General features: G+C 45.2%; 1 protein-coding gene across 1 annotated transcript in view; it reads left to right on the top strand.

Annotated features, from left to right (window-relative positions):
• Positions 1–25,955, top strand: part of LOC115320125 (neprilysin-1-like) — a 96,866-nt gene that overhangs the window by 9,114 nt on the left and 61,797 nt on the right. Inside the window, exons 4-7 of the mRNA XM_042290840.1 lie at positions 9,179–9,268; positions 9,489–9,697; positions 13,699–13,887; positions 18,600–18,710. Of these exons, the coding sequence (XP_042146774.1) occupies positions 9,179–9,268; positions 9,489–9,697; positions 13,699–13,887; positions 18,600–18,710 (599 nt within the window). The remainder of the gene's footprint in view (positions 1–9,178; positions 9,269–9,488; positions 9,698–13,698; positions 13,888–18,599; positions 18,711–25,955) is intronic.

Genomic DNA, 25,955 nt, shown 5'->3' on the forward strand with positions numbered 1-25,955 from the left:
TCGGACATCTTCATTGACCTTGTATGCAATTTTTCTAGTTAGCGCCAGAAGCTCGGGGGGTTGAAGAGTTGGTTCGAGGCAAAACTTGGGCCCAACGCCTAAGACCTTTTTGAGGTCTGGCGGGACTTGAATGTCCCCCAAAGATGTAAAGTGACCACCGGTGGGCGGAGGCTTGTTCTTTTTTGGTAACCGTAGTCGGACTCGGCGCCATAAAAATTCAGCAACATCTCCAACTGACTTGTTCATTTCATAAAAGGACCTGCGACACCGCTCTTGAGAGCCCCCTTGGGTGGAGCATACTGTCCACAGACATTCCTTGAAAAAACGCGCTTGCCTCCAGTATTCGGAGCGCAATATTTTGCACATTCTTCGAGAATGTCAAGCAGAGGGAGTGAGGAAGCCACATAAGCCTTGAAGTTCAATCGGACACGTACCTTGTCGAATATGCCATGAAGCAACCCTTGCACTGCACACACACTGTGCTGCCAGGTTGACCAGAAGAAAGGGATTGATGAACGGAAGGTTGGAGATGACAGAAGAAGAGCCCGATGCACAAGAAATGAATTGCAGAAGTGTAGTAAGTTGGGCGAGTTGGTATGATGACATGATGAACAGAACAGCGCACACAAAGACAAGGACAGAGAAAAGGAACATGCAGGACACACAAGCGCTGACTCGCAACTGAATTTATACACAAAAGAAAGAAGAAGGAACCGTTCTCAAAGACACGCAGGGCACGCAGTGCTTATGACACGCGACACAACACCATCTAACTGCAATGTCTTTGCCCCATAGTCCTTTCTAAAAACAAGGTTTCAGTGTTTAGTAGTGTCACTGATGGGTGGCTGACGCAGCAGTCCCCCAGGCTGTTGATGCAATGTGCTTCTAAGATTTCGCGAGTTGTCTTGTCTCGATAGTGTCCAAATATTGTTGTGCCTTTTAGAATCGGAGCACACGAGCAGGAATTGCAGTGAACGGGAAGGTGACCACCCACCGTAGATTTTAGTGAACGATCATGCTCGAGAAGGCGATCGTTTAGGCACCGTCCGGTTTGGCCCACATAGCTTTTACCACACGTTAACATCAACAGCCTGGGGGACTGCTGCGTCAGCCACCCATCAGTGACACTACTAAACACTGAAACCTTGTTTTTAGAAAGGACTCTGGGGCAAAGACATTGCAGTTAGATGGTGTTGTGTCGCGTGTCATAAGCACTGCGTGCCCTGCGTGTCTTTGAGAACGGTTTCTTCTTCTTTCTTTTGTGTATAAATTCAGTTGCGAGTCAGCGCTTGTGTGTCCTGCATGTTCCTTTTCTCTGTCCTTGTCTTTGTGTGCGCTGTTCTGTTCATCATGTCATCATACCAACTCGCCCAACTTACTACACTTCTGCAATTCATTTCTTGTGCATCGGGCTCTTCTTCTGTCATCTCCAACCTTCCGTTCATCAATCCCTTTCTTCTGGTCAACCTGGCAGCACAGTGTGTGTGCAGTGCAAGGGTTGCTTCATGGCATATTCGACAAGGTACGTATCCGATTGAACTTCAAGGCTTATGTGGCTTCCTCACTCCCTCTGCTGGACATTCTCGAAGAATGTGCAAAATATTGCGCTCCGAATACTGGAGGCAAGCGCGTTTTTTCAAGGACTGTCTGTGGACAGTATGCTCCACCCAAGGGGGCTCTCAAGAGCGGTGTCGCAGGTCCTTTTATGAAATGAACAAGTCAGTTGGAGATGTTGCTGAATTTTTATGGCGCCGAGTCCGACTACGGTTACCAAAAAAGAACAAGCCTCCGCCCACCGGTGGTCACTTTACATCTTTGGGGGACATTCAAGTCCCGCCAGAGCTCAAAAAGGTCTTAGGCGTTGGGCCCAAGTTTTGCCTCGAACCAACTCTTCAACCCCTCAAGCTTCTGGCGCTAACTAGAAAAATTGCATACAAGGTCAATGAAGATGTCCGACCGCGTTGTATTCATGAATGTGTTGACGCTCTCGGTGGCAGCCATACTCGGCCTAGACATACCTATGATCCCCGTCCTCTGATTTCTTTTTTGACCGATAATCACCTTCGCGTTTTACAGGCTGATAAGGAAGGATCTTTTGTATTGATGCCTGAAGAACACTTTAAAGAAAAAGCCTGTACCGCCATGAGCAAGAACTTCAAGCGGGTACAAGTGTCCCCCAAGCAGATTAAGGCGCAGGCATTAAAGCTCTGTGAACGCCATTCCTTGACAAGCTTGTCCGGAAACATCAAGAAAGCAACAGGGCTTAACCTTGAGGTGTTCTTTAGTGTGAAAACCCATAAGGAAGCCTGCCCATTCCGTGCCATCATCACTGAGAGAGGCACGTGGCAGCGCCAGATGGCGGGCTTTCTTCAAAAACACCTATCAGGTTTGCAAATCGAGGACCCCTTTTTAGTCAGCAATTCTGAAGCAGTAGTGGAAGCTTTCAAGAACAATAATTTCAACAACCACTCTGTGTTCAGTGTTGACGTGCAAGACCTTTTTTATTCTCTTCCACACCACGCATTACTTGCCTCAGTCAAGTCCTGCATTGAAGAGCAAGGGGAGCTCTCCTTCAGAAACTCTAGTGGTGTTTCTTTAGAAGGCTTTCTAGAACTTCTGCAATTCTATTTGAACTCTATGATCGTTGGCTGGAACAATGGTACCTTTACGCAGCGGTCAGGTGTGTGCATAGGATCATGCGTGGCCCCCGTTCTTAGTGATATTTTTCTAGCAAGTGTTGATAGAGCTATTGAAGGTGCCCTTAGCACATCAGAAGTGTCAAAGGTGTTCCGATACGTTGACGATTTTTTGCTAGTGTATCCCAAGTCTGTTGAAGGTGATTACGTTGATAAGGTTATGAGCGTATTTTCCAGGTGCGGCTTTGGTCTTAAATTCACTGTTGAAAAACCTTCGGACGGAAAGTTACAGTTCCTGGACCTTTCGTTATCTCTTCATACAAACCATATCTGCTGGAGTTTCTCTCCTAGGTCAAAAAAGGGCATCCTTCACTACACATCCGCACATTCGAAAGTTGTTAAAAGGGGGATTGCGGTTACTATACTTGGGGCTGCACTTACGAAGTCCTGCTTTCACACTGTTCGGGAAAGTTTTAATGCTCAAGTTGAGAGACTCCAAAAGTCGAGCTTTCCATCACAGGTCTTAAACGAGGTGGTGGCGGTCTTAGTACGCAAGACTAAAGGGATTCGGAGAAGGAAACGTCGAGATCCACAGAAACGAAAGGTTGTTGTACCATACAGGCACAAAACCTCTCATAATTTAAAAAGAGCAGCCCAAAGGTACGATGTGCCTGTGGTGTTTTCGGCTCCAAAAAGAATGGCGCAAATCTGTTCAAAGGTTCGCTCGATAGCGGATAACCTCAACAAAGGCAAGTGCCAGAAACGCCACAGCCACCCTTATGTGCCATGTTCAATTGGCGTGGTGTACAAAATCCCATTAACGTGTGGTAAAAGCTATGTGGGCCAAACCGGACGGTGCCTAAACGATCGCCTTCTCGAGCATGATCGTTCACTAAAATCTACGGTGGGTGGTCGCCTTCCCGTTCACTGCAATTCCTGCTCGTGTGCTCCGATTCTAAAAGGCACAACAATAATTGGACACTATCGAGGCAAGACAACTCGCGAAATCTTAGAAGCACATTGCATCAACAGCCTGGGGGACTGCTGCGTCAGCCACCCATCAGTGACACTACTAAACACTGAAACCTTGTTTTTAGAAAGGACTATGGGGCAAAGACATTGCAGTTAGATGGTGTTGTGTCGCGTTTCATAAGCACTGCGTGCCCTGCGTGTCTTTGAGAACGGTTTCTTCTTCTTTCTTTTGTGTATAAATTCAGTTGCGAGTCAGCGCTTGTGTGTCCTGCATGTTCCTTTTCTCTGTCCTTGTCTTTGTGTGCGCTGTTCTGTTCATCGGGTCTCCCCGCACAGGCTCGAATCCTGTCGACTCGGGAAACAGGCTTTTTTTCATCATTTTTTTTATTTTTTGCCCTACACGAGCACGTGAGCTCACGAGCACGAGCACGAGCACCAGCAAGATCGATGTGAACACGGACGCCGGACGGACATGGCTAGACCCTAAGGAGCTTCGCCCCTAAAAAACAGCAGAACCGTTGTTTTTATTACGCGCTTCTTGCCTGCCGTTGTGCTTGGGCCGCGCGTGCATCGTATGGTACGGAAAGTAGATAGATCGAGCTCAAGTCATATATTGAACTGCTCATGTTATATTGAAACAGATTATAGGGAGTATTCACTGGAGGCCATTGCTCCGTACGCGACTGCTGAGCGTGTGCTGACGGCGAGCTCCCACAGTTCTTTTGCAACGTGCATTCTGCACCGCCAAGATTGCCGGTCTTAGTAGTCACTTCCGCAAAAGTTTGCGGTGAAAACCTTTTTTTTTTTTTTCAGCACTGTCTGAAGTTTTCAAAAAAAGCTCGAAATATTGCCGCACGCAGGACCGAATTAACATGCCAAGCTCAGTCACAGACTTCTAGGAGAATCATGTTTATTTTTACTCGGGACGTAAAGGCTCGGGTCGTAAACGTAAAAGTTTCATCCGACTTCCTTGCTCTCGAAAGTGCCTGTCCAATCTCGCCCCGAATGTTCGACGCTCGAACCTTCTGAGACAAAGTTTCGAGATACTTCGCGGGACCTTGTCGAGTCACTCCCTCTTTCGCTTGCTGCTACGCCGCCGAATCGCCGCTCGCCTTTCTGCTGTCTGGACGCTCGTTCTTTATTTTGTTTGGCACAAGTTTGCCCCCCATAAACCTTTGGTTCAAAACGGGTTTTTCGCCGCTTCTGCGCCTGTCATTCGTGACAAAATGGTACATATATATATATATATATATAAGTAATTATTCAGCAATGCCTAATTTTTTGTTTGAATTTAATTGCATTCGTATATAATACGAGGCGAAATTTAAATAAAAAAATGAATAAATATGTTTTTGTATTGTATTTATTCTATAAAAACAAGCTTAAACTGGGCCGTTTTCGGGGTAGTTTTGTTTTAATCTACTCTTCTGTATAACCGCAGTAGAAGAGTTTTCATCCTATAGGGTACGTATATTTTATGCAAGCAATACTTTTATACCCTTATAAGAAAAGGTTTCTTTGATATTAAGCGTAAAGTAGAGAAAAACGTCGTTTTGGCTACAATTCAGCTGCAAATTTCGCATTGAGGTTGTTCAGGTTATACTATACGAGGACACTCAAACAAACGAGTTTACTCCTCAATAATTTGAAGTATGCAAAGTTTAATCTAAGTAAAAAAAATTAAGCGAGAAAATATTTGTTTATGTTGAGCACCCACAATCAGAGGTCGGCATTTTAGGTCGCCCTCACTCACCCTCACCCTCACAGTCACACTCACCTAAGCCCCTCACTCACCCTCACCTTCACAGCTACACTCACCTTCAGCCCCTCACTCACCCTCACCCTCACTCTCACACTCACCTTCAGCCCTTCACTCACCCTCACTGAACATCACGGCCCTCACGCACTCACCGCCCTCACGGCCCACACGGCCCTCACGCCCCTCACCGCCCTCACGCCCCTCACTCACTCATGGCCTTCACGAAACTCACCGCCCTCACGCCACTCACCGCCCTCGCGGCCCTCACCGCCCTCACCGCCCTCACCGCCCTCACTGCCATCACCGCCCTCACGGCCCTCACCGTCCTCACGGCCCTCACGCACTCATAGCCCTCACGGCCCTCAACGCCCTCATGGCCCTCACCGCCCTCACGGCCCTCAAGCCACTCACCGCCCTCACGCCCCTCACCGCCCTTGCGGCCCTCACACCCCTCACGCACTGATGGCCCTCACGCCACTCAGGCCTGCTTCAGATGGGGCAATTTCGCCCAGAAACTTTACGTCGCAACACCAGCAACACGGGCCGCCCGCGATCACACGCTGCAACCAAGTGTTGCAATTTGCCATCGTCATCATAAAATTTTATTTTTGTTGCACTATTTCGACACAATTACGCGTTATAAACGTGTTTTTATGCATTTACATCTCGTTAAGAAAACTAATGCACCTTTCTGAAACAGTTTATTTCCAAAAAAACGATCGATTTCAAACCAGAACCAAGTCTTTCGGTGTCATCATCACCGGCACGAGGTATCACGTGAAAATTTTGCGTCCCTGATTGGATGCAGCCGCTTCAAACGTATTCGAATTGCTCCGAGTCGCTTGCTTATTTTGAGCCGGACCCGATGTCAGCAATTCGTATCGATCTAGGGAAAGCTAGAGAACAACCCGTCATTAACGCCAAAATTGCTGAGAAAGATGCTCGATCTGAAGGGGGCCTCACGCACTCACCGCCCTCCGACACTCATGGCCCTCACGCCTCTAATGCCACTCACTGCCCTCACGCACTCATGGCCCTCACACCCCTCACGCACTCACCGCCCTCACACCACTCACGCGCTCATGGCCCTCACGCCACTCACCGCCCTCACGGCCCTCACCGCTCTCACGGCCCTCACGGCCCTCACCGCCCTCACTGCCCTCACCGCCCTCCCCGCCCTCACCGTTCTCACGGCCCTCACGGCCCTCACGGCCCTCACGGCCCTCACAGACCTCACGGCCCTCACGGCCCTCACGGCCCTCACCGCCCTCACAGCCCCCACGGCCCTCACCGCCCTCACGGCCCTCACCGCCCTCACAGCCCTCACGGCCCTCACTCACCCTCACACTCATGAATTTTCCTGGTTCAGAAACTCACTCAACCTCACCTCACCTGTGACGATGAGGGTGAGCGAGGGTGAGTGAGGGCCCTCATGAGTGAGGTTTGCCGAGGTATGTCCACGATATTGCGCTGAGTGGTTCCGTGCGGCTACTTTTCCGCACAGCACGTAGAAGAAGGGTTTTATCTTATACACGCTACAAGCTGAGGTGCTTCATCCGTTTATATATGGGCCTTATTTAAGTGCTGTAGTAAGTAGCACCAAAGCTGATGAAAAGAAAACATAATTTATTCTTATCTGCAATTTCCAGGAAGCTGGTCGAGCCTCGAGAGTAAAATTCACAAAATTTTGTTTTTCATAAAATATCTTTAAAAATCTCGTTTTTAAGTAAACGTTGTGGTTTTCAGACGTTTTTGACGCTTGAAGATCTTCAGTCTCCTAGTACGACGTTATCGATACACAAAGCGCTTAAGTTGAAATTGGCTTAAAGTGGCGAATCCCGCGTACCATTTGGGGCGACTGCTGTTTGGAATCTTCAAGCTAGTTCGTCTGAAATTTCTTTCACGATAAAATTTGGTACCTATAAAATGTTTACACCTTTTATGGTTTTTTTTGCGCCCATCTAATGAGCTCTAGTGGAATGAATATTGGGTCTTGGTACAGTTTGTGAAGGCTGGCTCTTTCTGCCAAACGTTTAACCTTTCCTCTAATGCCATCGCAGAGACGTTTTCCGTGGGAAGTTGCGAATAATTTCCATTCAAGGGAAACACTAAAGCCTTCATCATGAAAAGAAAGGTTTAGAAAGTTATTTTTGTTTTTGTTCTGTGCGTCTGCTCCGTCGGAAAAGTAATAAATATTTATTATTTGTGGCAGGTAATTCTTTGGACGTTTCAGAAGCTCACAATGGAGTGCATACAGTGCTAGAGTATCATGTTTCCGGCAGTCTGAAATGGCAGCAAAAGATATGGCAGATTATTCTTCACAGAATTCTGGGGCGAAAATAAAAAACTAACAGGGCAGAGTCCAGCCTGGTGGGATGACACAGTGATAAGGCTGCGGGGCGTCTTGTAGCAGGAAACTGTAGTTAAAAAGCTATAAAATGGTTATAAAATGGTGAACCTTGACTTCATTCAACTTGTCCAAAAAAAATTCCTCTGTTGTTAACAAAATTGTCTCAAGCGTGCAACGCACGGCGCTCATCCACTGCTGAACTTGAACATGGTCGACCTGACTGGCGTTAAGGACAGGTCTTTTCTGGAGAGGTTACAATGTATTTGGTACCGCTGCACACGTCGCACTTGACCAACATTACAATCCTTTTCATAAACTTGACCCACTGCGGTGGCTAATAATTCTTCAGTGTTCTTCTTGAGTTCACTCCCGTGTAGCATTAGCTTCAAGTTTTGGTGCTGCACGCATACGCAAAGAGTGTGCCCCGGCTAAAACACAGGTTGGAGTGCGCATATATTGGCAAAAGATGGAAATCCAATGTTTAGGTTTGAGCCTTTCTTCCATTCTTGGTGAAGCTCTTTTAGGTTCATCAAAAGTAGCCATTTCTGACGGTCGCGCAGCATATATTCGCTTGGTGGAGATGCCGGTGGATCGTATGACAACGGGCTATCGTCTAGGTTATCGTCCTCGAAATCTAGGAGCGCATCCTGATCATTGCTCGATTCAGACGAGCCTGATAATTCCATTTCTATATGCGGCACAAACGCAAAACAGTGACCTGCCTGCCAGGCAGGCCAAGCTCGAACTGCACACGTGTGAATGTTTATATCATATGTGACGTCACGTCCAAATGGCGAACCAGTCAAGTGGCAAGTTAATTTCGGAATCGGTTTAGTCGTATTTTAACAATTATAAATTAAGTAAACAGATTTTTAATGATTTAACCGCTGCGCCATAGGCGAAGTTTTTAGCACCCTTTCTGAAAATATGTTTTGATACAAACGCTCAAACTGACGGCGGAGCTGCCCTTTAACAACGTAGTACATTAAGTATGAAGAAAAGTATAGATGAGACAATTTAGAAAAATTTAAAGGGTCATGAGACGATATCGATTTGGACTGTTCACAAATTTGCAGAGTCGAATACTGATTCAAGTCTGGCTCCAGTGTTCTCTCACAGACCGCCACTGATTCAGATGCTTCTTTGTCCCGGTGAAGTTTTGAGGATAAAATGGGACTTTTTCCTTCATTCTTGACTTCGCAAAGCTTGATGACGTAATTGTGGGATTAAAACAAATCTAAATGACGACAATCGAACGTGGAAAATGATTGACATAAAACCGTTTATAAGTAGTGTTGACATGATAATCACCAGTAATCCCAGACTTTTCGTAATTAATCGGAGTTGCCCTTTAATACATTACGTTCTGGCTGAAATTATAAAAACAGCATTTTTAAATATTAGGTGCATGAACGAATCAAACCTTCTCATTTAGTTCTTCTCTTCTTATGCCTTTTACAGAAATCTTAAGCAACATGACCCCACCAACATATCAAGCTGAATCTCTTAATGACAAAATTGCCATAGCCTATCAATCGTGCATGAATGAAGGTACGTATTAAGAATTAATATCCTTAAGTATAAGAAAACGAGGTTGAAAAAAGGCCGTTAAGTTGATGGCAGATATCTCTCTGCACATCCACACGTTTTTATGAAATCGCACTTTACTAATTATTTGTCTCTCCTAATTTTAAAAGAAAGCTCCATTGCTAAACATGCACACATTTTAGTTTCTGGCTTTCATTAGTAATATCTTGTGATATATTTTCAGATTCGTGTCAGCCAGAGGAAGAAATAAGCCGGCTACGAAAAACCTTGGAAAAATTTGGCATCCCTAAGTGGCCGATGATACCTGGTTCAAATGAAACTATCGACTGGAAAGAAATATACCGAAAAATACGAGTTGGAGCAGACATGTCGTTTATTTTTAGCGTTGATCTCTTACCTCATGTTTTTAACACGTCGCAGCTAGCCATTTACGTAAGTAGCGTCCTAAATATTACTCTTTGCTGTGTGATATTTGGAAACTGCACCCATAATTGAAAATGTAAGCTTGCATTAAGTAAAGCAACGTAATCATTACCTGTCAGATTTCTTAAAAACAAAACGACTCAATAGAAAATATATATATGAAACTGCTAGGAGGCCTTGTAACATTGTGCATGTAGCATCATGTTTGTTTTAGGGTGCCTTCATGTGCGCTTTGCTTAGGGTGGAGACATCTGGCCATTTCGTTCCCACTTTTACATTTTTTTTTAGTTCAGAAGCGCGTGAAAGAGCGTGTCCCTGCACGCGTCTGTGGCGCTGACTGTGCTATGGCGACATTTTGTTTTCGTCGATTTCTTCGTATTTTCCCCGTGAGCGCGTGTTGTCGGCATCGGGTACTACAAAGGGTGGCATCACTCTAAACAGAAGGTCATTGAGGCACCCTAGTTTGTTTCAGACTCTTGGCATTTAGAAGGCATTTACTTTCTATATGCCTTTTGGGCTCTTGGCATTTACCTCAGTGATTGAGATGCAGAAACTTTGTGATCAGCCAACCTGGACGAAGGAGTAAGCCGGCGTGCCTTTTTTGATGACACTTTATTTTTCTCTCTTTTCGACGTGATGGTAAAACGGTAAAGCTATATGTCAATCGCGGTAGCGGTAAAACAATCTATCGATCGCCATCCTAGCTCCACCCCCGTTCATGCGAATCAAAGTTGCTTGTTTCGGTTGGTTCTTACTGGCGAAAGCCTCGATGGATGAAGATTTCTCAATTCCTGGCAAGCAAACTGCCACCTCGGTACTATTTTTGAGGTGTTCCGAACAGGTCGAATCAATTTTGGATAACTTCGAAATAACTAGAACACAAATCGCTGACGCCGTGCCGGAAAACGAGTATTTGTCCGATCCTGCTAGAAAGACTGAATTTCGGTATCGGTGTTGTACTACGCGACATTTTAAAAGTATCAAAAACATTCCTTTGCAATAAACAAAATTTTCATCTCAGCCACGAAAAAAACAGGGGAAAAAAAAGAGAGGTTGCGATATTAGATTTGGTGTCACCAATCCACTCGGCGCCTTTAGCATTGGTCACTTTTGTGCTGCCGCCGATATTGAAGTTCTAGCTTTTTTGATGAACCCAATCAAGTAATGCAATCAAAATTTGTGTTCAACAAGAGCGACAGTAAAATCGCCTTTCTGTGACTGAGTTTAGAGCGAACAGGCACGCCGTCCCAATCTGTAATGGTTTCCTTTCTACATAAATACATTCTAAATTCTTACCCACTTGATTTTAGAAGTGTTGTTTTTACAAAACTGGTATATGACCGATTCATAAAACGGATGAATCAACGGACGGAGCGATCCCCTGACGACACGTCCGCGGAACGTCCGTCTCTTAAGCGCATGCACACGAAGGGGACGACCAGCAAATGACAGTGACGAGGGACTGAACCTATTCGCGACCCTACTGCGCCGCTGAGTTCCAGCATCACAGTGTGACGCTGTTCTCCCAGGGCGAAATCGACGTTTACTGCTACGAACACGTCGCTACCGCGAAAAAGAATCGCCGTGAGCCGCTGTTACGTACAGAGCGAGAAAGTACACCGTGATGTACTTGGCGGAAACCGCCACTATCTTTAATAACCCAAGGCATAACAGTGACCCAAGCATGGTCCTGCACGAGAAGGCTTCAGCCTAGAAGCGACGACGTCTTGGACTTGCGGAGGGGCGTTTGGAGATGCCTTCAAGAACTCCGTGCTTGCACACAGCACTCGGGTACAGCACCGTCACATAAAAGGACTTGCTAGCTGGATGAAAAGTTGATTAGAAGTGCAAAAAAGATCGCGGCGTGCTAAACGAGTTGTGACGGAAGCTACTTGAATCTTCACACGGACCTGCAGGAGTACCAGATTTTGCGTCGCGTCAGCCAGGCAAGGTTTCTGCAGCTGATTTTACTCGTAGTACCAAGAATCGCGTGACGAGATGAACCAACGAAAACACAAAACACAATAATGCGCCATCTTTGTTTTGTTTGTCAAAAAGAAAAAGCGAAAGCCGTTTACAATTCCGTGTAACGCCGAATTGGAGCGCAGCTCTTGAGGAGGAGGAGGGAAGTGTACTGAGGGGAGGGTAGACCCCTCCCCCTCCTTCTCCTCCTCCTCCCCTCATCCTTTTATATACTCCGGGGGGGGTCACCTGACCTCGGGGGGAGGGGGGTCACGTGACCTCGGGGGGTGTCGCATGTTTTCGGGGGGGGGGGGGGGGGAGGGGGGTCACGTGACCTCGGGGAGGGGGGTCACGTGACCTTGGGGGTCACGTGACCTTGGGAGGGGGTCACGTGACCTTGGGGGGTCACGTGACCTTGGGAGGGGGTACGTGACCTGGGGGTCACGTGACCTCGGGAGGGATCACGTGACCTGGGGTCGCGTGACCTTGGTGGGTTCACGTGACCTTGGGGGTCACGTGACCTCGGGGTCACGTGACCTTAGGGTGACCTTGGGAGGGGACACGTGACCTTGGGGTGACCTTGGTTACGCCGACGGCGACGGCGACGCCGCTCAAGCCGGAAACGGGCGCCTAAGAGCTGCGCTCTAAAAAAGGACGTTGTAAATTTCCAGGCTAATCGCATTTCAAAAGACAATCACCCGCCAGGAATCCGCGAGTGAAAACGCGCTCGGTCATTTCAGTCCGCGCATCCGCGGACCAGGCGTGGGTCGCATGAATTGGAGGTGTAGGGGTCACGTGATACACGACTTGCTAAAAAAATCCGCGATTCGGTCCTTCGTGTGAATCTGCGTTGACTGACGCCAGGTCAACTAACTGTATTGGAATCACTGCTACGCATTGTTTTCTAGCTGTCTTAAGAGTTTCTTTTTATTTATTAATGGTAATTAAGTAAAGAACTCGTGTTTTGAGCTCTTGCCTTTCATTGTTGACAATGCACGTCTTGAATTATGGTTGTGGCATAGGTTTGTGAGGTGTAGCTTCTTGGTGCTTCGCTTTCACGTGCTTGTTCTAGCGCAAATAAGGTCATCTGTTGTCGCATCAAGCGAAAAGCAGTCTGGCTATAGCATGTACCAAAAAAGCTAGTTCAGACACTTAATTTGGTAAAATATTTCGTAGATCGAGACAAATACATTTGCTTTACGGGCACTATAAAAACATTCAAAGCGAACGCATTTTAAAATTTTAGGAGCCAACACCCGCTGATGAGCACAAGAAGACCTAAGATCGCAAGCCGACTCGACGACCCTTTAGAAACGTTTGTTGAAGGCCTTTAATGCGACAGTAATACCCGAGTCAGACGGGCACATTAAAGACCTTCAGAACCAACTCCTTCAAAGGATCGGGGGTCTAGTTCGCCATCTTGCGCTTATTGGCGTGCGCTGATCCGAAGACCCTTTAAAGGAGTTTGTTCTGTACTGTTTTTTTTCTTTCCTGCACCAGTCTTAGGTGTTAAACGACATGATTGCTACCACGAGCTCGCCTGCGCCCTTACAGTTTTTTTCAGTAAGATAAGTGTCAGTCCAGTAGATGTAAATAGCCTTGCATCATACGAGAATTACTTCTTTCTTCGCCGTGTCGCTGATTCTGCATTGCAAGAAGCTGCGTGAAAAGTAAGAAGCATAAATAAATAAAGAAAACAGAACCTTGGTTACCTGTGTGTCATGTTCCCGCTGTTTACACGGGAGAATGCAACATTCCTTGGCATCGTACCTCGTGCACGGAGCAGCCGCCTCTCCCTCGAAGCTCCGGTCGCTTTCTTCACATTCTCGCCGCAACCAATATAGCGGATGTAGTTCTCGGCGCGGTAGTAGATGGCGCTGTGCATTTCGCACACCGTCTATTGGGTGTAATTTTCACACGGTTGAATCTCTTACAAAAAGTATTAGTGGTCAATATATTGCTTCACGAAGTGCTTTAAAGAGAACAGCTGTCTAATGAAGAATCTGTAATCAACAATGTTAGGTTTGGTTGTTTTTTATATTTTTCAGATTGAACTTGCAAAGTTTGTGCCCTCTTCGTATCAAATTTATACAGCGAAAAGAAATAATGACAGCGCTGTGAAAGCCTATGAAGATTTCATCAAGCAAACAGTAATTTTGTTTTCGGAAGAGGAGGACATTAATGTAACGACAAAGATTGCTCAAGATATATTTGACTTCGAAGTAAATTTAACAAAGGTAGTGTTCGCTTTCATATATCTATAAGGATCGCGTTAGTTCCCCGTGTTATATGTATTTAGCATACACATATAAAACTAAAATTATTCTTTGTGTAAATATATATGGATCTGTTAAGTAACAGATGATGGCATATAAAACCACATCAAAGTTTGTATAGGCTTCATATGATTTATAAAAGTTTTTTTCTGTTCACCAGGCCAATATTTCGTATAAGTATTTTTTTTTTCTCAAAATTATATGTTTAGAAGAATTTTGAAGAATAATGAAGCTAGGCGTTTCGCTCTGGATGAACCAACAATTATCGTTCACGCTCGCACTCGACCGTGATTTTGAGTTAACGCTTCTCCTTCAACGTAACCGCGAATAGTTCGCTTCCGTAAGAAATGTGAGAATACCGCTGGGTTTCATCATCTGATTTAAAATTATTTATGCGAAGGAAGCCCACTATGAAACAACATGAGCCCTGTACACTAAATATTTCCCCACCTATATTCGTGTAAAAACTGTGTAGTTTGGAATGCACCTTTGCTACACCCGTCTTACACAATTTTTACACGTAGACGTAGACAGTCTAAAAAAATGTGGAATGGTGACATTATGCAATACACTCATGATTTATTACTCATCTTTCTTTATTGTGTTAGCCAAACTTGGTAATGATCGTCTTAGATTAATACGTATAGATGACAATAGTGCTATCTCACATTTTATAGCGTTCCTTGGCTGTGCTCAAGGTTCAATGACCGTAGCAATTAATCCTTCAGCACCCTACAAAACCTTCACAGAAGCGTCGGCATGCGAAATATGTGCATCAAACCGCGCTCCTCAGTGCAAGGCGTCGTTCCTGAACAGCCGCCTCCCCCTGTGTTGTTTCTGCCCCAGAAAGGGTACATCTCCCACGGCATGCGCGCAGTATTGCGACGATATTAGCGTCAAATCGGAAAGATTGTGCCGGTACCATAATGATCCAGCCGATATCTGTGAAGTATCGGATAGGTCGCGCTCACGCCATTTTGACAAGGTAAAGGCCGCCGTTTTTCGTTGAGTTTGGGAAGTGGCGTTTGGGAATCAGCTATGCTGGTTGGGTATAAGGATTTCACGACACTCTCGAAACTAAGGTAAAAAAAGGAATTTGTTTACTTTTAGTCTGAGAAGGACAAACAATGCAAGCAGATGGAGCTTAGCTGCATCGTCTATCTCCCTTCGACCTCGCCTTTTCTTAAGCCACCCCACCTCCTTTTGTCTCTTCGTGTGGCTGTGGGCGAGCGGGACAACCGATTCGAGCAAATCAGAGGGGTGAAGCGAAACACGTGACCACTCTCCGAAGGAGAAAAAGTTTGAGCGGAAATGGTGTCACGCGACTCACCCTGGACGCGCTGATGGACTCACTGGTTCCGTATACTCTTTGCCGCATGTCAAGTTGTGGCGATGGATAGGGGGCTACGTAAATCCGCGGTTTCCGCAATGCGCTCTTCAATATTCTGAGTTTTGTGCGTTGCAGTCACGGCCGTTGTTTTTCGTCGTGAACGGGAGTAATAAGTCCATACGAACGTTTAGGTAATTGCCGCTTTCTTCGTATTGTGTTGTGTTTGTTGGACGCGTTTCGGCAAAAAACTGCTCATCCGCGACAGCGAGATTTTTGTTGAATGTGGGAGACCTTCTTCAGAACCGTACATTCGGCCGGGACGGGAGCCGGTTATCGGCCGACATTCCCACGACACTGGCCAAGCACGGCCGTGCTACTTCGGCGACTCGTTTGGGTGATTTATTTGCTCAGTCATTTCATGGGTTCCCGGGCCACAGTGTGCACCTCGACAAAAAGTGTACTGTGGTAATTACAGGTTATAAGAAGGTGGAGTGGTTTAGTAACTTTCTAAAAATGTGTGCCGCAGTATCACACCTTTTAGTAAAAGTGTTACAAGAATCAAACCTTTTTTTTTAAGTGTTAGCTTCACACCTTTTTTATTAGATGTATCGGGTTAAGATGTTCGTTATGGAACGCCCCATTCACTCCTATAATGGTGTGATAATGTTTAGTGTGTGTAGTAACGGTGTAATTTATTGAACTGACTGTTACATTCGATGTTGGCATCTGTCCTGGCCGTCCTGCTCCAGAGTCTTCTTGTCTAGAGCAGGCATGTCGGTGGCCAGGGCTCATGCACAATCAGCTCTTGAGTGGGCGTCATCATGTCCTCCTCTTCCGTCACCTCCTCGCAGCGCATCTCTCCGTCTAAGGAAGGGAGAGTGGTGGACCCCAAGCGGCATGTCGGGTGTCGGCCCCTGCTGCGAGCGGGTAGGGAGGGGGAGGGGGGATTCTAACCGAGAAATAAAACAGTTCGGCTACAGTTACGGGAACTTTTACCAAAAAAACTGGCTTTGTTAAGAATTTTTAACCAGCCTCCCCCACCCCCAAATTGAACAACTTGAACATCAAATTCTGAATTTTATCACTTCAGTAATTGGTCTGGCGCCCCTCTAACATGGTTAATTTTTTGTTTTAGTTAAACATTCAGATCTGATAGCGGGAAGCTGAGTCAGCGGGGAAATAAATTACGATGTTTTTTTTTAAAACTAGATTGAGAATATTCATTGTTTCCAGAACTACACTGTGAAACCGATATGACACCTTAGAACTTCAGTTTGACGTACAGCGCGCTGACGTCGACACGACTATACCAACATTCACGAGCGGTTTAATAGCCGAGTGGTACAAATTATTAAAATAGCTAATGTACGTGTTACTGACTACAACAAAAAAAAAGTAATCGGTGTTTTTTTTTGGCCCTACTGCAAACCTCAGTGTTTTTTTTTTTCTTCTGTAGTTTTCGATACGTAGTTTAGCTGTTTAATGAGGTATATGTTAACGTTCTCAAGCTTCTTTTTGCGGTGTCGCATATGGGACAACGGGTGAAAGAATATACCCTTTTTTTTCTGAGATTGTACCATTTAAAAACTCACTAATCTTTGGAAATTTTGTCTCAAATACCACAGATGCAAGATTTTAATATATTTTCAAAGGTTGATGTGTTTGACGACACTGACACTGCGTTTTAGTCAAATACTTTAAGCTTCAGACATATCAGAAGCCGTAGTGATCTTGTTCAGTTCGAAGTAAATTACTGACCAGCATGTTAAAAAAAAATGCCATAAATATTATACAAAATAGGCTCTGCTGTGTTTGGTTTTATCCCATTCTTGGGATCTTTTGTGAAATTTTTTTTGGGGGAGGAGAGATCTGTAAACTTACGTCCCGTGCAAATAATCATTTAAACCTCATTTCGGCTGCTTTGCATTCTTGTGCTGTCGACCCTTCTTAGTTCAATCGTCATTTACATTATTGAAAAAGCTAGCGCTTTTGTCTTAAAAAAAATAACGAAGTACGCATAAATAAATATGTACCACTGGCTTCAAAAGAAATGCGATACTTCGTTTCATCTTGTATTAAAGCGTAGTGGGAGGCTAGTAGCTGCGACATGGCACTGGCAAGGCATTCTTAGGCATCGCAGAGTAGGCGTCAAAGACTTCGATGGTAAAAAAAGCGTAGCCTTTTTCCTTAAAGTAATGTTCCTGTTTTGTACAAGTGATACGATATTTATGTTCCAATAAAGCTCCGAAACGTGATATTGAATAAATAAATATGAGCATATTTGGAGAAATTGCGCTCCTGTTTTTCAACGCTGTCGTTGCAAACACGTTAGTCCAATCAATTCTAAAGGCACTATGCGCGATGTGATGTACTGCGAAGAAAAAATCTTTTTCGAGATGGAAGTTTTTTTTTTATTGAAAAGCTATTATGTACAAACTAAAACTAAATTAGATATTTATTCGAAGTAGTAATGTAAACTTTAAAATGGTCTTGCTGTTTGTTTAAAAAGCCACCTGACAACAGTAACTTCGCTCTTACTTTCGCAGGCAGGGGCAGCTTATTCCGCCAGCTGCTCCTGTTTCCTTCACCCGCCCGCTTCCAGACAGTCTTTCCAAAAAATCCACAATTGTCAACTTAACTGAACTGTTTGACAGCCGAGAATGAAGTTCCCATTACAGTCACCTTCAAAATACCTACTTGTGCGAGCATCTATACGTGAGAAATACAACTGTGTACTAACGAAATGCGAACAGTGTAGCAAATGACTTGGTAGACAGGCTGTGCCACGCTGCGACACTGAGTACTGATAAACAAATTCAATAGATCTCCCCTTCCTACTGAGAAGCTTTTTCTTCTTATTATTACCCAGGTAGGCTTCATGTGGTCCACAATGTAACTAAGCCACGCCATTTCCATTTTCTTTGAACCCAAAAATGCATTCCCGATTTCGTGTTTCTAACATTACTTTTTGGTCTGTTATCAAAGTTTCGTGTAAACTGGGGTTGGCGATAATTTTTGTCAATTATTGCTATTACACCAAAGGCTTTGTCGTTTGTCCAGTCCAGAGACAAAATAAAAATGCAAAAGCTTTAAACCAACTATTGTAACAAAATTTTCTTTGTATGTTTCATCCTGCTGCCGAGCTTCGAATGAATCACTAAGTTTGTTGAGCAGTAGTTGGCACATCCCTCATCTGTTTTGCCTCATCGGAACTAATTTGTGTGTGATAAATAAGCTGACAGTCAACTAAACAATACCGCCATTGCGATTGTTTCTCGATAGAACTCATTCTGCCATTTCTCTTGTCAGACCTTTGATTATAGTTTTGTCGATTTGTCGCCAGAAAATCTACGACTTGGGGTTCGACCTACCAGATTTGCCAGATTTTAATTATACGTACGATTACCCCTATGATTACGGAGAAGTGTCCTCAAGCACCGTTGAGCCTGAACTGGTAAGTCGCTGAAATTAGAAAAACGAGTAACATTAGTAATTGTCTCGGAATTATTCATGGGGTTAAGTTTATTTCTCCTGAATACCGTTAATGTAAAAGGTGGGTCAAAATGTGCTACGATTATTAAACAAAGTTTGAACAGTTTGAGTACTAGAGCAACGGGGATTACCCACCTAATAATCCAGCGTATATCGCACTTCCCAGAGGCAATGCATAGGTCCAGATTCTGACATGTCACTACATTAGTAATAGTGAAAAATCAGACAATTTTCTTAATCCTCATATTGACAATGGAAAGTTGTTTAATAAAAATATCCACCATCAAAATATTAGCTCTTGGTAAGTTTTATTCAGTTATTTATGACAGATGTTGTTTAAGTCAGGCGAGCGGAAACTGTGCACAAATGATGCATGACTCTGTCAGTAGTCAAGAGCAGTGACGGAAAGAGCCAATGCTTTTTACTTAGAATTACACCAGCCTAATAGTAGTGCCTTGAAACTACCTAATTCAAACGCGGTTTTTTTTTGTTTTTTTTTAATACGTCTTTAGAGTTAACTGCTACATTTCTCACGTACCGTGAAACGACAGTGACGAGGTTCGCGGAATGGGAAGGTAATGTTTTCTGCAATAATGTTGTGTTACCTTACGAAAGGAAGCCTTTCAAATTGTTCATAACAATTTTGACGTGGAGTGGTTCGGTCACGCCTGGCAAAATCGGCACGCGTAAAATACGTTTTGGGTCATTAAATTTTTGTAGTATTGTATATGCTCCGAGACTCATACTGCGACATTCGAAGAGACCACCGTTTGGTTTTCGCTATGGTCACGTGATTCTTACACCAGCCAGTGGGAGTGAGCTGCCATCCGCGAGGGAGCCCTGATGCGCCGGGTGACATAGGAAATATGGCGGCTTCACCAAACAAATTTTCGCTTCCGGAATCTAAGTGTGGCCATGCTAATGCCAATTTTCCGCCATTTTCCTAATTAGTCCGCATATACGTTTAGTCATTGGCTATTTTGTGTATTGGTGAAGAAAAAGGGTATTATGAGTGACTCCGCCGGTGGCAGAACTCAGTAGGCCGCATAAACCCTGGCGGGACATGTCAAACGTCCCGAACCCTGATATCGAACAACGCCAATTTTGCATAAAAATTGTGGCTGTTTGTTAATTTCTAAATGAACTACCGCCAAAATACTATTTTACTATTCGTCATCACGTGAACGCTCTCTGACGTTTCTGCAGTGAGCACAATCTAGCTATAACATAAAATCTTCTGAAAAATCTCAATTATTATTACTATTACTATTAATAACTCTTAAATACTCTGCTGGGTTTGTTCTTTCGTGTGATGTCAGAACTGGAGTAAACAAGCAAGAACCGAACCCTGTCCAGAATTTCAACCAGAAAGCTTTAAGCATGGATTGGGCTAGATAGTTCGGAAACCATTATTAAAAATACGCAAAAAAAAAAAAAAAAAAACGAGGAGAGAGAAGAGAGGCACACAGGACAGGGCGTAACTTGCAACTAAACTTTAATAGAACACACACACAAAAGAATATTAAACCGCACATGCGTACAGAGGATATATTTAAATATAAAAAAATAGAAGTCAGACGTCATTGATGAGTGTCTGAACCTTGATTGATAAAGGCCTGCTCCTTATAGGAGAGGGCGATGGAGGGAGCGCTGATACAAACATTTGGACCATGGGCCCTTATCATGAAGGCCTCATGTATTTCACGCTCCAGTGGTGTTTTGAATCTTTCCGCTATATTAGTTTTGTGGAACTACGGTTGCCATTCCCATCTGTCGCAGTGTACAGCCAAATGGCCAGACGGGGATCGCCTATTGGCGGCTGAGTGCTCTCTAATAATATCATCAATGGACCTCCCCGTCTGGCCCACTTAAACCTTACCACCATGACAAGGAATTTTCCTACCACGAAGTTTCGTGAGTGTGCCATGGGGGTCACCTATAAAATTGCCTTATCACGGGGTACACTGATATCAAGTCCCGTGTATTTGGTGAATATTTGGGGTGAAAACACGTTATTTAAACAAATTAGCATAAATTTACACGTTGTTTAATGGATAATTCGTTCAAAAATCATGCGAGGTTGTAAAAAAGGTGTTTTGGTTCGGTTTTATACGCATAACCGTGTAGCCGGTCTCCAAAACACGCATCGCCACCGACACGACGACTGCCATGTTGATTTAAGGCGCGTGCGCACCGGCGATGTAAAGCGGTCGCGCGATGCGACTAGGTCGCATCGCAAAAAAAAAGAAAGAAAAAAGCAATGGTTACTACGACGTGCGCGATGGGCGAGTCCAAGGCCTTCGTTGGCAAGCCGCTTCTCGAGCACTCTCGCTCAGAACGCCACTGATTGGCTCAGCCACTCCACGATATAGATCGCATCGCAAAAAGTCGGGTCATGTAGCCACTGCTCAAATCGCGTCACTTTGTTTCCGCAATCGTCGCTTTTGCGATGAAAGTTATCGCGCGACTAGATCGCATCGTCGGTGTGGATGCGCCTTTAGATTCGGTCGATGGGACGCAATAAAATAGGAGGTTTTAGATTGTACGAGATAAGGCGTCGATGGCTGGTTACTTCATGCATATCGGGTCTCAGTACTATGAGGTTTCTCTTGCCGCTGTTATTATCGGCCACCCAGACCACAGCGCAGCCAGTCAGCCAGCGGCGACGATTCCACTTCTGGCTTTCAGCGAGTGCGGACGTGGGATTGCAGGCTCCACCGGAGCAGCGATAGCGGCCTAGTCGGGCCGCGGTGACACGAATGACTCTGCGTCTTCGGAGTATCAGATAATTTTGCCGCCTCTTCCAACTGAACCTACGGTGCTCAACACCGTGTTTCTTCACGCCGATGTCCGGGGACGCCCGTACCGTATGGAGGACTTCCGCGACACCCTGAGTCGTCTGGCAGTGCTCCCCGAGGTTCTTACCTTAGGGGCATACCAGATGAATTACGTCTGGTCTGTGACCTTTATTTCACCCGAGGTTAACGGAAAATCCTCGCTGCGGGCGACCTCGTCGTCAAGGGGCGGCGATGCGTCGTCGTGGACCCGGCGAATAGGGACGTCTGAGTCAAGATTCATTGGCTGCTTCATTACGTTCCCGACGACGAGGTGAGGGTGGCACTTGCACCGTATGGCCAAGTGATTGACGTAGGAACTGAGAAGTGGCGGGTTGAAGGAGTCATGGGCTGCGGGTCGATGACACGCATGGCTGTTATCCGGCTCAAACCAGGGATAGGGTTGGAAGACCTGCCCCACCAGGCTGCGTATAGCCGGAGTACCGGCTCTCGTCGTGGTGCCGGGCAGACTTTCGCTTTGCCTGCGCTGTCAGCGGACCGGGCACGTCCGCCGGGACTGCCGTGTGCCGAAGTGCGCAACCTGCCACCGGTTCGGCCATGACGCGGATCACTGCATCAAGACCTATCAACGGCCACATGTTCGAGTGGACAAGACGCCAACGCCGAGCATGTCATGGATGAAGCAGACGCGCAGGAAGCACTGGAAGGGACGGGCCCCGCCACCAAGTCACCGGAAAGCACAGGCACGCAGGTCGACCGGGCCACGTCTGAGTACCCGCTGAAGGTGGTAGCTGCTTCATCGGTCGACGCACCCACGGGAAACCGGGAAGAGGCGCCGACCAATAAAGACGAAACAGCGACAGGAAATAAACCGTCGACGTCGAAGAAGGAAGGGCCTCAGTTAAACACTGCGGTCCCACCGGTTAACGAGGTTCACATGGTCGACGCCAGCGGGCTGGCTACGAAACGCCCGCATCCTGAAGACTCCGACAAGCAAGTTGACGGCAGACCGACCCTGGCGGAGGCACCGGTGAAGGCGGCACCGCCTAAAAGGAAGCCACTTCGACCCTCTGAGAAACCTGCACCCGAACCCAGGGAACCGAACAAACAGGCCGGCTGAAGCGTCCCCGGGCCTGCTCCTTGTGAGGATACGGCTCCTAAGCAAGTCACTGACACGCGGGGACGCCTAGCCTTAGCGACAATCTGAAAGTAGCGACGTTAAATGTTCGCGGGTTTGCCTCGCGTCGCAAACAGTACCAGGTTAGAAGGCTGCTAATCGATAATGGCATAGACGTCCTCGCGATTCAGGATACAAAGGTTGAAAGCGATGAGGCAACCGCTTCCCTACTGGCCCCTTTTTTACATTACTTCAAGGTTTGCGTCTCTCGTGCCAACGGACTGTCCGGAGGATGTATGTTGTTTTTAAAGAAGTATTTAAACGCGCGTGACCTCTCCCTCACTGTTGATAGGGAGGGCAGATTTGTTATTTGTGATTGCAGCTTGAGCAATGTTGAATTCAGAATAATAAATTTGTACGCACCAAACGATGTTAATTATAGAAAAACATATTTTGAAAGGATTTATGCGTATCTAGACTGCCAAAGGAAAATCATTATGTTGGGTGATTTCAATTGCGTTTGTGACATAAGAGATCGCTCTTGTAAAAGACGGCAACGTGATATTAGCACGGGTATTTTAGATGAAATGATTACCAAATTCACTTTATATGACGTTGGAATTACCAAAGAAATGACCTGGCGTTGCGGTACACGCATTTTCAAGGCCCAAGTCATGCCCGTCTCGACAGAGCGTACGTGTTGATTGAACTTTTAATTGGTTTCGATGACTACAGTGTGTCACCCGTTTATTTCTCCGACCATCCGCTGGTTTCTTTCTGTGTAGGGGGAAAACAGAAAAACACCGGCTTCCAATGGGAATTGTGGAAACTTAATAATAGCGTGCTCAAGGATGACGTGTTTAATGAGTCTATAGATGCAATATTAGTTAGGATGCATGACGGTACAGGGAGCCCCAGTACGAAGTGGGAATTGTTTAAACGGGAGGTCAAGCTAACTGCTATAGAACGTGCTAGTACGCTCGCGTACTAGAAGAAAGCTGAAGAAAAGCTGCTGCTAGAAGATCTTCACCGCATTTCTAAACTAGAATGTGAATATCCCGGGAAATTTACAAATCAGCTGAGTTATGTGAAACAAGAAATAGCTGAATTTGAAACAGAAATGTACAAAGGGGTTCTCGTAAGAGCTCGGGCGGAGAAATACACTCTGGGTGAACAGCCGACCAAGCGGGCACTAAGTGCAGAAGCCAAATATGCAAAAACAAAAACAAAAAATATCACAGATAGAATACAATGGTCTATCGAGTAGTCGCCCTGCAGTTATTGAAAAGTCTTTTATCGACTATTGTAGCAGTCTGTTTCGGCGACGGCAGCACGGCAGTGACTCGCAGCTCAAAGATTATCTGGCGGCGATGCCCCGTCTAAGTGATGAGATAAAGGAATGGCTGGAAGCTCCGATAAGTGTGGAAGAAATCGCGCGTGCAATCGATGACCTTCCGTCAAAAAGTCTCCTGGGCCCGACGGTCTGACGGCGGCTTTTTATAAAAAGTACGAAGACGTAATTTCAGGCCACCTTCATGCTGTAATAATTGAAGCATGTGACACAAATACGACACCACCGTCTTTCTTAAACACACACACTGTTCTCATACCCAAAGTTGACAATCAAGAGAAATTAAAAAATATAAAAAATTACAGACCAATAGTTCTTGGTAATGTTGATTACAAGGTTCTAATGAAAGGTTTAGCCCGGCGGTTGCAGAACGTTATTTGTAAGATTGTGGGTGAGTATCAGACTTGTGGTATCAAAGGTCGTTCAATTCGGACAAATGTTCACATGGCGCGAAGTATATTAGAGGTATGTGACGAGGAACTAGATCAAGTTGCCATGATTCAGATCGACCTAGAGAAGGCCTTCGATCGTGTGCAGCACAGTGTATTGTGTAAAATATTACATCACGTTAGAGTAGGCAAAATAATATTGGATTTCGTTCGCTTGGCATATACAGGATGTACTACCCAGTTGATAATTAACGGGAAGCTTACAACGCGTATTAGTGTAGAGTCATCCGTCAGGCAAGGTTGCCCACTGTCCCCGTTGCTAATCAGTATATTTCTCGAGCCCTTTTGTAGAAACATAATTAAAAATAGACTTATAAACAGTCATGGGTAAGTTACTTTTAAAAAGTAATTCGTTACAGTTACAGTTACTTTCAGAAAAAAGTAGCGAAGTTACCGTTACAGTTACCGCAACAAAAGAGTAACTCGTTACAGTTACAGTTACTTTTAAAAAGTAACGACGTTACTTTTCAGTTACTTTTTTATAACACAAAACAAAAGTTTAGAAAAAAACTAGAAAACGCCCCTCACAACGTTTTATTGCATAAAATTTTTAAAAAAGTACGCTTTTTACTTTATATTGTAACTTAGCAGCAGTTGCTTCTCCAAGTTAGTGCTTGAAAGTTTCCACGCCAGAGTAGTGGCGCAAATCAAAATACGAAACATGCGCAGTGCGGAGTAGTGGCGCTAATCAAAATACGAGACATGCGCAGTGCCCTTCACGTGTATTATTGTTTTACGGTTGATTCACCCGATTAAAAAGCGTTTGCACAGAAAAAAAAAAAACACAGCAGAGGTAGTGCTTCAAGACACTAACCGCCGAATTCCAGAAACCTCACTCAAACTACACTGAAACTGAAGGGCCCCTCCACTTCCTCAAGGAAGGCGCGAGGGCCGGCGCTGGCCAATCGCGAGGACGGATCCGCCATCGCGATTGGCCAGCGCCGGCCCTCGCGCCTACCTCGAGAAAGTGGAGGGGCCCTTCAGTTTGAGTAGAGTTCGAGTGAGGTTTCTGAATACGGCGGTAAGATGGTAGTGTTTAGGCACGAAGTACAAGCGCGTACGTAAAGATAACTAGATATTTTTTCATAAAATCTACACGTGGCTATATTCGGTTCGTGACTCGCGAGAGAGAACGTATTCACAACTTTGTGCAAGGCCAACTTGACACTCGAAATTTCGGAATAGACGATTTGGAAAGTGCAAGGAATGGCTTAATTGCACCCTCGTTCAGTGATGTATTATTCATAAAACACTGCAAAGTAACGACAAAAGTAACGTCGTTACTTTCATCGTTACTCCAGAAAAAAGTAATAGAACTACAGTTACAAGTTACATTTTTAAAAAGTAACTCGTTACAGTTACAACTTACCAAAAAAGTAACGAAGTTACAGTAACGCGTTACTAGTAACGCGTTACTACCCAAGACTGCTTATAAATGGGTTTCCTCTCCAAAATATAGAAGTAAAACTTCTCGCTTATGCCAATGATGTTGCTG

This window comes from Ixodes scapularis, unplaced genomic scaffold (genome assembly GCF_016920785.2).
Source record: "Ixodes scapularis isolate PalLabHiFi unplaced genomic scaffold, ASM1692078v2 PGA_scaffold1__304_contigs__length_218370807, whole genome shotgun sequence".
Classification (NCBI taxonomy): domain Eukaryota; kingdom Metazoa; phylum Arthropoda; class Arachnida; order Ixodida; family Ixodidae; genus Ixodes; species Ixodes scapularis.